Raw genomic sequence first — 12,814 nt, forward strand, 5'->3', positions numbered from 1 at the left:
TCTTCTGCGCATTCTCTTATGATCAGAGGAGCTGAAGGGTGGAGCCTTTCCCTTAGGACAGCTCGGAGGTACGGGAGGTTAGGAACGTCTGATTCATTGACCAGTCTTTTACTTCCAACAACGGTATTGATTTCTTCTCTTAACTTGTTGAACGCTTGTGGATGGTTTAGTAGTTGCCCCATTGCCCACTGCATTGCTGCTGCTGATGTATCTGTTCCCGCCATAAAAACATCCTACAAAAGTTTCATGCAGCAGAGTTTAATCATATCAGAATAATCAAATTGAAAAATGGATTCTATTGACAGGTGAGAGGAAACATACCAGCAGGAAAGATTTCATGTCATTCCTCGTTAGCTTCATTTCAGCAGTGGGATCTCTGTATGTTTCCAACAATATATCCAAAATATCCTTTCTGGTACCATCTTTAATTGTCGTGTTTGCCTCACGTTCCTTCATAATCCTCTCTACAGGCAGGTCATATTTTTCGATTACAGCCACTAATCTCTTCCCGTTCCCAGAAAAATCCAGTAATTTCAATGGTCCCAACACATCTCCTACACTGATCTTCCCCGCAAGCTCTAAACTTGTCTTCACCAGTTTCCTTATCTCTTCCGCTTCATCATCAGTACCTGAACACCTCGTGCTCATCGCCATCCTGCAGATGACATTGTTGGTGTATTTTATGAACTGGCTACTCAAGTCACAAGGCAACCCTTCTCTGCAACACTTAGCCACAGACTCGACCAGCTTCAGTTTCTCTTCCTCACGGATGTCAGCGAATTTCTCCAGCTGTGGAACAGCAAGAAGCTTAGTCATGCACAGCTTCTTCATGAACCTCCAGTAACCTCCATACTGCGCAAGGACGAATCTGGACCCTCTATACTTGAAATACTCAGCAGAACCAAACTCAGGTCTCGAGGAGAAATTAAGCTCTTGCTCCTTGAAAATTTCTCTCGCCACCGAAGAGCTGGAGACCACAACGCACTTAGAAGCACCGAGACGTATCTCTATGAGTGGGCCATACTTGCGAGCTAGGTTCTGGAATGAGACAGGCAATACTTTGCCTATCAAATGAAGGTGACCAATGAATGGTAAAGCTGAGGGCTGTGGCAGCTTCGTAGCAGCCATTGAATCTTGCTTCTTCAAGAACCATTTGAAGAGAGCATAAAGCATGAATGCAAAAACAAAGGATTTGATGAAGATAATAAGGTTAGTGTTTAATTCTGGATCCATTGCAGGTTTTATTGATACAGTTTATAATGTGTGCTTGTATTTATAGTTTTGTAACCAGACACAGACGAATCTTGTTTATTAGATTCTCATTGTAAAGAATACAAACAACAGATGTGTCCTTTTACCAAATATGTGCGAGTCTGTGACGTAACATATATGAAAAAATGTTAACTTCAGGATATTGGTATTTTTTAGAAAACACAAGGCCTTCCCACAAGATTGTGACAATTATAGGCAATATATCTCAGGCAAAAAGAACATCTGCAATTTCCACCAACAAAAACAAAATTGGAAACGTCTATACAATCTGTTTTACTTGAATTAAGAAGACATCATCATACATCTCTACTGAGGGAAATTACAAAAAGCCTAAAAGCAAAAAAGGTTCCCAACATAAATCCGTGAACTATCTAACAGTTATCTCCTCCTATGATATTATCATCAGAAGATGAATCTCTTACTATGTCTTATCATCAGAAAAATGATAGAAGCTCCCTGCTATATATCATCAGAGTGATGATTGACCCCTTTCTAGTAAGATATCATCAGAGTAGATGATCTACCACTCTTTTATATCATCAGGAGATGATGTACTCACTGTGCAGGCATACCTGATTCCTAAAAGTCAATATCATCATCGCATCGACATTAGCGTCCGAACCCTTTTCTCCCTTTCTGCTCTCTTAGCACTAGGAGTGCTCTTCATTTTCTGAATCTCTTCCATCACAACCTTCTCGACTTTATCAATAGAGTTGAGGAGCTTCTTCTGTGGAGTGAGGGCATCTTCTTCCCCTGTATTCTCTCTAGTGATATCAAGCAGAATCTGATGGACTTTAGCAGTTGAGGGTGGCCAGGGACGCTTGAACCCAACCGATGGGCCAGGAGTGACCATAGAGTAGTCATGCTCGAGCTGAGCACCCGACAATGGTACTAGAGAATCAAGAACCCCAAGCTGTTGTGGAGTTGGAGTCTCAATATCTCGGCCAACGCCTTCTCCCATACGAGCTCTCCTTCTCTCAATAGCCTTCAAAAAGAAGTGTGTAGTTAGAATAAATAGCCAGGCCAAGCAAAGCCTTTTGAACCAAGATACTAATCCCAAATCAGATATAAACAGATTCAAATTGGCTATGTAACTCACCCTAACAACAGCGGAAACATCACGGAGTGGGGTTCTTGGATACCAGGAAGGTAACACAGAAGTTGAGGCACGAGCCCTTCCACGCCTAGTAACACCCAAGCTAGTGTTCTCTCGTCCCTGTGGCGATCTAAATTGAATCTGACCTCTTCTACCACCACCAGCAGTCCGTCGAATACCGAAATTACCCCTGACAAGCCCATCTCTTCCCATCAAAGATCCTTGACCAATCGACCCAAGTCCTGTAGCCTCCGACGGCACTCTCTGAACCGGAGAACCAAACAAATGGTGATGTGTAGCTGCTGGTTCGTCAATTAAAATGCCATTCGAGCGTCTGTTGAGAAACGCGGCTGGGTAATCAACTGGTCTTTCTATTCTATCTCTTGCTTCCGGCATTTTGATTCAGCACCTCTGCGTTACAAATCGAAGCACGAAACCATTAAAACACACAAACCAAATCTTGTTCTCCATTTTTTTAATCTAATGTTCTTAAACTTCATAAACACCAAGAAATGGAGAATTAAAGCCCAGTCACATGACAAAAAAAAAACACCCTAATTCTAAACATTAACAGTTTTATCAAGAGAACAGCATCAAATCAAATCTATATACTACCAGCGACAATCGAAAGATGGAATTTACCTAAATGAATCTTCGATAGATACCTTCGTGAAAGCTCCGACCGGCTTCGTGAATAGTAAAGTGGAGAAGGGGACAAAGGGGAAAAAGAGCTTTTGAGAGAGAAACGATCTGGCAAAAAAAATTTGAGACCATCTTCTTCTTCTAGGCGGGTTTTATAATTGAAAATGAAAATTTTCGAGCTCGCACGTGTCTTAGAGTTTTCACCTGTGTGCAAATTTTTTGAAAATTTTCATCTCACGCGGGATAAAAAATTTCGTCTTTTTTTTTTCAAAGCGCACACAAAATTCGTCAAATTTTTGTCAGATTACACTTTTGTCCTTCTATCTTTGACTGGGCTTTCGGCCCAATATCTGCGCCTTTACTAGAGACCCATTTAAGTTTTACGTTTCACGATAGAATCCTCACCGTTTTACAGAATCCAACCCGCTGCTTTACCAAATTACCAGAGATAACCGGCGTAACTATCGATCGGTCCATGATTTTCTCTGATAATCCGGTAACACTAACCAAGAACCCACCTTTAATCATGTAGTTAGAAGGATCGAACCGGAGAATTCCATGATTTGGAGTTTGAGTTTGTGACCGACAATGTATAGCCGGTTTTTTTTAAAAAAAAAAGTAAATTAGGTTATGTATATATATATATATGTTAGTTGTAAAAAAAAAAAAGATAAATCGTGTCCGTCTGAACTTAGTTTCTTTTTCCATTAAGACGATCAAAAAGCTTGGGAAGACGATTCTCGATCTCGACGAAAAAGAAGCGAAGAACGTGACTGAGAGGTAATAATAACAGAAGAGGTTATCGTTCCGGTTTTTGTTTCGTTTCATTGTTCTGATTTTTGTGAATTTTGGGGTTTCTGTTTCCGATTTGGTGATGGCGAGTTTCGGTGGTGGTGATATGAATGAATCTTCTGGAGAACCGGAGAGTCTCAGGGGAAGGATTGATCCTAAATCCTTTGGTGATCGTGTTGTTAAGGGGAAGCCTCTGAACAAATCTAAGAAGAAGAAGGAGCGTGATGTTGATGATTTGGTATCTGCTCGTGAGGGTAAGAGACGTCGTCTTAGGGAGGTGAGTGTGCTAACTGATACAGATGATGGTGGTGTTTATCAGCCCAAGACTAAGGAGACGAGGGCTGCTTTTGAGTTTATGCTTGGTCTTATTCAAATTCAATTGGGTGGGCAGCCTCTGAATGTTGTTTGTGGTGCGGCTGATGAGATTTTGGCTGTTCTCAAGAACGATTCCCTCAAAAGCCATGAGAAGAAGATGGAGATCGAGAAACTACTGAACGTTATTTCTGATCAAGATTTCAACCAGTTTGTTACGGTTGGGAAAATTATTACGGATTATCAAGAGGTTGGTGATTCTTTAATTGGCTATGCTAGTGAGGATGATGTTGGTGTCGCTCTTGAGTTCGAAGAAGATGATAAGGAGGAGAGGGATCTGCAGGAGGAAGAAGAAGATGATGAGGAGGATGAAGATGCTGTTGAACCTAACAAAAGTGGAGGTTCCCAGGTGGATGCAAGACATGGAAAGGAGGACACAAGTCTTAATGTTCAGGACATTGATGCCTACTGGCTACAGAGAAAGATATCTCAAGAATATGAGCAGAAGATTGATGCACAAGAGTGCCAAAAACTCGCACAAGAGCTGCTTAATATACTTGCTGAGGGTAGTGATAGGGATGTTGAGATCAAGCTGCTTGAGCACCTTCAGTTTGAAAAGTTCACTCTTGCTAAATTTCTGCTGCAAAACCGTCTGAAAATTGTGTGGTGCACCCGTTGGTCTAGGGCAAGAGACCAGATGGAGAGGAATCAAATTGAGGAGGAGATGACGGGGTTGGGACCAGAGTTGGCAGCGATTGTGGAGGAGTTGCATGTAAAAAGAGCAACAGCCAAAGAAAGGGAGGAGAAACGGGAGAGAGATATCAAAGAAGAGGCTCGACTTCTTAAGGATAATCATTCTGGTGGTGATGGAGACAGAAGCATGAAAAATGTTGATTTAGAGAATGGTTGGTTGAAGGGTCAGCGTCAGGTGCTGGACCTGGAGAGCCTTGCTTTTAACCAAGGTGGTTTCATGAGGCAGAATAAGAATTGTGAGCTTCCCGATCGCTCTTACAGAGTTCGTGGCAAGGAATTTGATGAGGTTCATGTGCCATGGGTTTCTAAAAAGGTTGATAGTAATGAAAAGCTTGTGAAAATAAGCGATATGCCAGATTGGGCCCAACCAGCTTTTAGGGGAATGCAGCAGTTGAACAGGGTTCAGAGCAAAGTGTATGGGACTGCTCTTTTTAAGGCAGAGAACATTCTTCTTTGTGCTCCAACTGGTGCGGGGAAGACCAATGTTGCTGTGCTCACCATATTGCACCAGCTTGCATTGAATATGAATCCAGATGGAACATTTAATCATGGGAATTACAAAATCGTCTATGTTGCACCTATGAAAGCCCTCGTTGCTGAGGTTGTGGATAATCTATCTGAGCGCTTGAAGGATTATGGAGTTACGGTGAAGGAACTCAGTGGGGATCAGTCCCTTACTGGGCATGAAATCAAAGAGACTCAGATAATTGTTACAACGCCAGAGAAGTGGGATATTGTCACCAGGAAATCGGGAGATCGAACTTATACTCAGCTTGTGAGACTTCTTATAATTGACGAAATTCATCTTCTCAATGACAGTCGAGGGCCTGTGCTTGAAAGTATTGTTGCTAGAACGCTTAGGCAGATTGAAACCACAAAGGAGCATATTCGTCTGGTGGGTTTATCGGCAACACTGCCAAATGATGAAGATGTGGCGTTGTTTTTGCGGGTGGATCTTAAAAGTGGGTTGTTTAAATTTGACCGCAGCTACAGACCTGTGCCTCTTGAGCAGCAGTATGTAGGAATTAATGTGAAAAAACCGTTACGGAAGTTCCAATTGATGAATGAGATTTGTTATCAGAAAGTATTAGCTGGTGCTGGGAAACATCAAGTCCTTATTTTTGTCCATTCCAGGAAGGAAACAGCAAAAACTGCTAGAGCAATACGGGACACCGCAATGGCAAATGATACCCTCAGCAGATTCTTGAAGGAAGATAGTCAAAGTTATGAAATTCTTCAGAGTCTGGTTGGACTTCTCAAGAATAGTGACCTGAAAGAGCTTCTGCCTTATGGATTTGCAATTCATCATGCTGGGTTGACAAGGACTGATCGCCAGATAGTTGAGGATCAATTTCGTTTAGGAAATTTGCAAGTGCTGATTTCCACGGCAACTCTTGCCTGGGGTGTGAATTTGCCTGCTCATACTGTCATTATCAAAGGAACCCAAGTCTATAATCCTGAGAGAGGGGCGTGGATGGAGTTGAGTCCTCTAGATGTTATGCAGATGATTGGTCGTGCCGGAAGACCTCAATATGACCAACGTGGGGAGGGAATCATAATCACTGGATACAGCGAGCTGCAGTATTATCTTCGTTTGATGAATGAGCAACTACCAATTGAAAGCCAGTTTATCTCCAAACTTGCTGATCAGCTCAATGCTGAAATTGTGCTTGGGACAGTTCAGAATGCTAAAGAAGCTTGCCACTGGCTTGGCTATACATATTTATACATCCGTATGGTTCGTAATCCGACACTGTATGGCTTACCGCCTGATGCCCTTGCAAAAGACGTATTATTAGAGGAGAGAAGAGCTGACCTGATACATTCTGCTGCTAATATCTTGGACAAGAACAACCTGATTAAGTATGACAGGAAAAGTGGACACTTCCAGGTTACTGATTTGGGACGCATTGCTAGCTACTACTACATAACCCATGGAACAATAGCTACATATAATGAGAATATGAAGCCAACAATGAGTGATATAGAGCTTTGCCGTCTGTTCTCACTGAGTGAGGAGTTCAAGTATGTCACTGTTCGACAAGACGAGAAGATGGAACTGGCAAAACTTCTGGATCGTGTACCGATCCCTGTCAAGGAAACACTAGAAGATTCTGATGCAAAGATCAATGTTTTGCTGCAAGTATATATTTCAAAGCTAAAGCTCGAGGGTCTTTCTTTGTCATCTGATATGGTTTATATTACCCAGAGTGCTGGACGTCTCCTACGAGCTATTTTTGAGATTAGTTTGAAGAGGGGGTGGGCTCAACTGTCTGAAAAAGCTCTTAACTTGTCTAAAATGGTAGGGAAGAGGATGTGGAATGTTCAGACACCACTCCGGCAGTTTCTTGAAATTCCAAAGGAGGTTCTGATGAAGTTGGACAAGAATGATCTGGTGTGGGAGAGATACTATGATCTATCTTCACAGGAGTTAGGAGAGCTTATTCGTAATCCTAAGATGGGCAGAAAAATTCACAAGTTCATCCATCAGTTTCCAAAACTGAATCTTAGAGCACATGTTCAGCCGATTTCTCGTTCTGTTCTACAAGTGGAGCTCACCGTAACACCTGATTTTCAGTGGGATGACAAATTACATCAAAATGTTGAACCATTTTTGATAATGGTGGAAGACAGTGATGGTGAAAAGATACTTCATTACGAGTATTTCCTTTTGAAAAAGCAGTATATTGATGACGACCACACGTTGAACTTCACTGTACCAATCTCTGAGCCAGTTCCCCCACAGTATTTCATTCGAGTGGTTTCAGACAAATGGCTTGACTCGCCGACTGTGTTACCTATATCTTTCAGGTATCTTATTCTTCCAGAAAAGTATCCACCACCTACGGAGCTACTGGACTTGCAGCCCCTCCCGGTGATGGCCCTAGGGAACCCGTCCTATGAAACTTTGTATCAGGATTTCAAGCATTTCAATCCAGTGCAGACTCAGGTCTTTACTGTTTTGTATAACACAAGTGACAATGTATTGGTTGCTGCTCCCACAGGAAGTGGGAAGACTATATGTGCGGAGTTTGCTATATTGAGGAATCATCTTGAAAGACCTGATTCTGTAATGCGTGTTGTCTATATTGCACCTCTTGAGGGTATTGCTAAGGAAAGGTTTTGTGATTGGGAGAAAAAGTTCGGAAAGGGGCTTGGTTTACGGGTTGTTGAGTTAACTGGGGAGACGGTATTAGATCTTACTCTGCTTGAGAAGGGTCAGATAATTATAAGTACTCCTGAGAGATGGGACGCTCTGTCCCGAAGGTGGAATCACAGAAAATATATTCAGCAGGTTAGTTTGTTCATCGTTGATGAGCTTCATTTAATTGGGGGTCAAGGTGGTCCAGTATTGGAGGTAATTGTCTCAAGAATGAAATATATTTCAAGTCAGGTCGGGAACAAGATGAGGATTGTTGCATTATCAACTTCCCTTGCAAATGCCAAAGATCTTGGGGAGTGGGTTGGGGCCAGTTCATGTGGCATTTTCAATTTTCCGCCTAATATTCGCCCTGTCCCACTGGAGATCCACATTCAAGGGGTGGACATATTGAGTTTTGAAGCGAGAATGCAGGCGATGACTAAGCCAACATACACTGCCATAGTCCAGCATGCCAAGAACAAGAAACCGGCTATCGTTTTTGTCTCGACCCGTAAACATGTCCGCCTTACTGCTGTGGATCTGACAGCATACTCACACATGGACAACATGCAGAACCCTGAGTTCCTGTTAGGAAAGCTGGAAGAACTAGAGCCTTTTGTTAACCAAATTTGCGAGGAAACTCTGAAGGAGACTTTGCGCCATGGTATTGGCTACTTACATGAGGGTTTAAGCAGTATTGATCAGGAGATTGTGACTCAGCTTTTTGAAGCAGGACGGATTCAGGTGTGTGTAATGTCTAGTTCATTGTGTTGGGGTACTCCATTGAAGGCGCATTTGGTTGTTGTAATGGGAACACAATTCTATGATGGACGGGAAAATTCTCATTCGGATTACCCCATCTCCGAGCTGCTCCAGATGATGGGGCGTGCTAGCCGACCTCTGCTTGATGACACTGGGAAGTGTGTGGTCTTCTGCCATTCATCACGTAAAGAGTTTTACAAGAAATTTCTGTATGAAGCCATTCCAGTTGAGAGTCAGTTTCAACATTTCTTGCATGATAATTTCAATGCAGAAGTTCATTCCGGAGTTATAGAAAACAAGCAAGAGGCTGTGGATTATCTTACCTGGAGCTTCATGTACAGGAGGCTTCCCCAGAACCCTAACTACTACAATCTCCAGGGAGTGACCCACAGGCATTTATCTGATCACCTCTCAGAGCTCGTTGAAACCACTTTGTCTGATCTTGAAGTGAGTAAATGCATAGATATAGAGAATGAGTTGGATCTGTTTCCTCTCAATCTTGGTATCATTGCTTCATATTATTACATCAATTACACAACCATTGAGCGATTCAGTTCTCTCTTGGCTTCCAAGACCAAGATGAAGGGTCTTATTGAGATCTTGGCTTCAGCTTCAGAGTATGACTTGATTCCTATACGTCCTGGTGAAGAGGACGCAGTTAGGAGACTCATCAATCACCAGAGGTTCTCGTTTGAAAACCCGAAATGCACAGACCCTCATGTGAAGGCAAACGCGCTTCTTCAGGCGCATTTTTCAAGGCAAAAAATCAGCGAGAACCTGGCAATGGATCAGCGTGAGGTCCTCCTATCTGCAACTAGACTTCTTAATGCAATGGTCGATGTGATATCGAGCAAAAATTGTCTGAATCTTGCTCTGTTAGCTATGGAAGTAAGCCAGATGGTGACTCAAGGCATGTGGAATCGAGACTCCATACTTCTGCAGCTTCCTCACTTCACAAAGGACTTAGCCAAAAGGTGCCAAGAGAATCCGGGGAATAACATCGAAACCGTTTTTGATCTTCTGGAAATGGAAGACGACAAACGCCAAGAGCTTCTCCAAATGTCAGACGCTCAGCTTCTTGACATTGCCAGGTTCTGCAACCGCTTCCCCAACATTGACCTTACATACGAGATTGTGGGCGGCAACGAGGTAAGCCCTGGAAAAGAGATCACATTGCAGGTAATGCTGGAGAGAGACATGGAGGAAAGGACAGAGGTGGGACCTGTGAACGCACCAAGATATCCCAAGATTAAAGAAGAAGGTTGGTGGCTAGTCGTTGGAGAAACCAAGACAAACCAGCTGATGGCCATCAAGAAAACCCCTCTGCAACGGAAGGCGGAGGTGAAGTTGGAGTTTGCAGTACCAGCCGAACCAGGAAAGAAGTCGTATACTCTCTACTTCATGTGCTATTCTTACTTGGGTTGTGACCAGGAGTACTCTTTCACTGTTGATGTCAAAGATTTTGCAGATCAGATGGAAGAATGATTTATGTTTTCTAGTTAGTTTTTTCGTGTCTTTCTTTGTTCTTCTGGTCATTAGCTACTTGTCTGATCTTACCTTTTGTAGTCCAACATTTGAAAGCGAAATAAAAGAACAGATTAAGTCCTATTTTATTGCTTAGGATTTTGTTGAAAGCATATACTTTTCTTCTGAAGAGCTTACATAGACAATTTGGTCTGTTTCGGCTAAAAAATATTCAGACATGACATTGTTTCTATCTTATCCTTCTCTCTGCTGTTTTTTTGGGTCCTATCTATACACACTTTGTTGCGCACTATATTGACTTCTTCTCCTTGTTCATGCACTTGCAGTTAGCTCTGTTCTCGTATAAAATCTGTGTAAACCAACAAAATCCAATTCAATAGGTTTAAACTTAAGACCGGCCCTTTGTTTTTTTTTTCACAATGATAAGGAACTTACCTTGTACTGTCTTTGTAAGTCTTTGATGTAGTCAACAGCTAAATCCAACATATCCGAAGTGTTCGTTTGCTGTTTCAACATAAAGAAACCAACATCATTGAACCTAGTCAACGCAAGGGAAAACAATTTGTTTAAGATCAAAACTCATTACAAGAAGTTTCAGAAACTGTACTTTGTCCATGTTAGGAACAAGTTCTTGTAATTTCCTCATTCGCTCGCTTATCCGTGTTCTTCTTACCTGACACAATTGATAAAAGAATTTGGTTTTAGGAAAGAAGACACTTTTCAAGCATTAATTTGACTTTCTATATTTATACTAGACTATGTTTGAAAAGGACTTCTATTGACATGTAAAGATGGTACTTTAACTAGTTTAAATTACCCTTTCAGCGATGCTTCGAGGATGTGTAGCGCAGCCACGTTTTGCTCTTATTTTACAAGGAACAGAATCTTGTAACTGAAGATATTTATCCACTGAAACCATGTCTGAAGCTGTCGATGATGACTTCGGTAGACTCAAATGATGTGACAGTAACTGCATTCGATTCCCGGAGTCACCGTTCTGCACAAACCATCAAAAAAACATCATTCAATTCTCTAGAAATCAAACTCCACTTTCAGCTATTGAGCTATGTATATATGTCTAATGACCAACCAAATAACCAAAATAAACCGGTTAGAGAAGGGATGTACCTGAGCTCCTAGAAACAATTTCCCATCGTCATCAGTTTCTCTTTTAAGGGAGGATAAGTTATCAATGAAGTTGGAAGGATCATTCCAATGGCTATACTGAAAACTTGTCTCGGGTGAGATTTCAGGTATCTGAGAGAGCATTCCAAGTGAAGAAGGTGGCCTTGAAGAGATGCTGCAATGGCGTCTTAATCCGTTGGAATTAGATGGACTCACTTCATCTTCTTCGTAATTTATCAAATTCCTCATTGGACCATAACCTGCTATAGTAGCAAAGTGTAATAGCAAAAACCATCAAACACTTACTAAACTGTTAAATCCAAAGTGCTTACCTAACTTTATAAATTGACAGATCAGATCTTGTTTTAAAAACATTCAAAAATCTTGAATCAAGGATTGAAACATATATATATATATATATATATATATAGAAATATGATTTCAGACTTTCTAAAAAAGGAAGAGAGTGAAACGGTACCGTTTTGGTCAGAGAGGTTAGTGAACATTCCGGCGGGGGAGCTGCTTTGCCGGAGAAGATTGGATTCAACTGGTTTCGTGTGGTGATGATTATTCATACCAAGAAACTGATCCAACCCAATAGAGTTCATCATCCCTTTACTCTGCCTCGGGTAATGCGGCGGCAAACCCAGAAAACTCGACGGTTCAGGCTGAGGCGGCGGGAGAGTGGCGGCGGCGTATGAAACAGAGGTGTTGTTAGTTAACGAAACAGGAGACTTATTATCTTCGAACTTAAGTGAAACACCGAGATCTTCGTTTACGCCATCAGAGGTAACGAATCTAGAAAGCAACCTATCTGAGGAGTCGTCGAAGCCACTCTTGTCTTGGTCAACGAAAGAGGCGAGAACAGAGCTAGGAGCTGATCGAAAACGAAGAAGACCACCGCCCAACCCAGAAGAAGAAGAAGATATGTGATTCGGATCGTAAAGATGATTACTTGAATCCATTAATCAAATATATAAAAAAAAAAAAAAGACGACAAGCTTTCTCCCCTGTTTTGAGTGCTCTGTTTTCTTGACGTTTGAGAAAGAACAAATTTTGGAGAAACTGTTTCTTAAAGTAACTTTTTCCAACGTCTAACTATTGATATGAATCTAAGCTTGTCAAGTTCTTGGTTGTGTGTCACTTGGTTGAGAAGTAAAAAACTCGATCTTGAGGAGCTGTAAGCAGGTGTGTGTTGTAGAAGTAGGATATGGAGAAGAAGATGATGATAAAACCTTGAAGATGAAGCAAAGGGAGAACGGTGAAGAGAGGAGAGAGAGAAAGAGAGACGATTATTTATCGTCTTTTTTTTTTGTTTTTGGGTTTCTGAGTTTCAGAGTCCAACTTTTAATTGCTGAAGATAGCGGCGGATCGAAAAGCAAACAAAACCCAAAATTATAAATTTGAGAAGAAAATAATAAAATGAAAAAGAA

At 41.6% G+C, this 12,814-nt stretch overlaps 4 protein-coding genes across 6 annotated transcripts; 1 reads left to right on the top strand and 3 right to left on the bottom strand.

Annotated features, from left to right (window-relative positions):
- LOC104782723 (cytochrome P450 93A3-like) lies at positions 211-1,406 on the bottom strand. Its single transcript, XM_010507735.2, has one exon. It carries the CDS (start codon positions 1,231-1,233, stop codon positions 277-279), a length of 957 nt encoding a protein of 318 aa, XP_010506037.1. The 5' UTR covers positions 1,234-1,406; the 3' UTR covers positions 211-276.
- On the bottom strand, positions 1,515-3,532 carry LOC104782725 (protein POLYCHOME). 2 transcript variants are annotated; one of them, XM_010507737.2, is made up of 3 exons: positions 3,034-3,532; positions 2,372-2,779; positions 1,515-2,257 (listed from the first exon to the last, which is right to left on the bottom strand). In XM_010507737.2, the coding sequence occupies exons 2-3, from the start codon at positions 2,762-2,764 to the stop codon at positions 1,868-1,870; spliced, it is 783 nt and encodes a 260-aa protein (XP_010506039.1). In that variant the 5' UTR covers positions 2,765-2,779; positions 3,034-3,532; the 3' UTR covers positions 1,515-1,867. The 2 variants fall into 2 exon arrangements, with proteins under 2 accessions (XP_010506039.1, XP_010506038.1); XM_010507736.2 differs by having other exon boundaries at positions 3,011-3,531.
- Positions 3,676-10,379, top strand: LOC104782727 (DExH-box ATP-dependent RNA helicase DExH13). Its single transcript, XM_019245027.1, has one exon. The coding sequence runs from the start codon at positions 3,885-3,887 to the stop codon at positions 10,254-10,256; it is 6,372 nt and encodes a 2,123-aa protein (XP_019100572.1). The 5' UTR covers positions 3,676-3,884; the 3' UTR covers positions 10,257-10,379.
- Positions 10,358-12,785, bottom strand: LOC104782726 (transcription factor bHLH130-like). 2 transcript variants are annotated; one of them, XM_010507738.2, is made up of 6 exons: positions 11,860-12,785; positions 11,385-11,644; positions 11,074-11,253; positions 10,864-10,929; positions 10,692-10,760; positions 10,358-10,605 (listed from the first exon to the last, which is right to left on the bottom strand). In XM_010507738.2, the coding sequence occupies exons 1-6, from the start codon at positions 12,344-12,346 to the stop codon at positions 10,546-10,548; spliced, it is 1,122 nt and encodes a 373-aa protein (XP_010506040.1). In that variant the 5' UTR covers positions 12,347-12,785; the 3' UTR covers positions 10,358-10,545. The 2 variants fall into 2 exon arrangements, with proteins under 2 accessions (XP_010506040.1, XP_010506041.1); XM_010507739.2 differs by having other exon boundaries at positions 11,385-11,641; positions 11,860-12,783.

The sequence above is a fragment of the Camelina sativa genome, chromosome 4 (genome assembly GCF_000633955.1).
Source record: "Camelina sativa cultivar DH55 chromosome 4, Cs, whole genome shotgun sequence".
Lineage (NCBI taxonomy): Eukaryota > Viridiplantae > Streptophyta > Magnoliopsida > Brassicales > Brassicaceae > Camelina > Camelina sativa.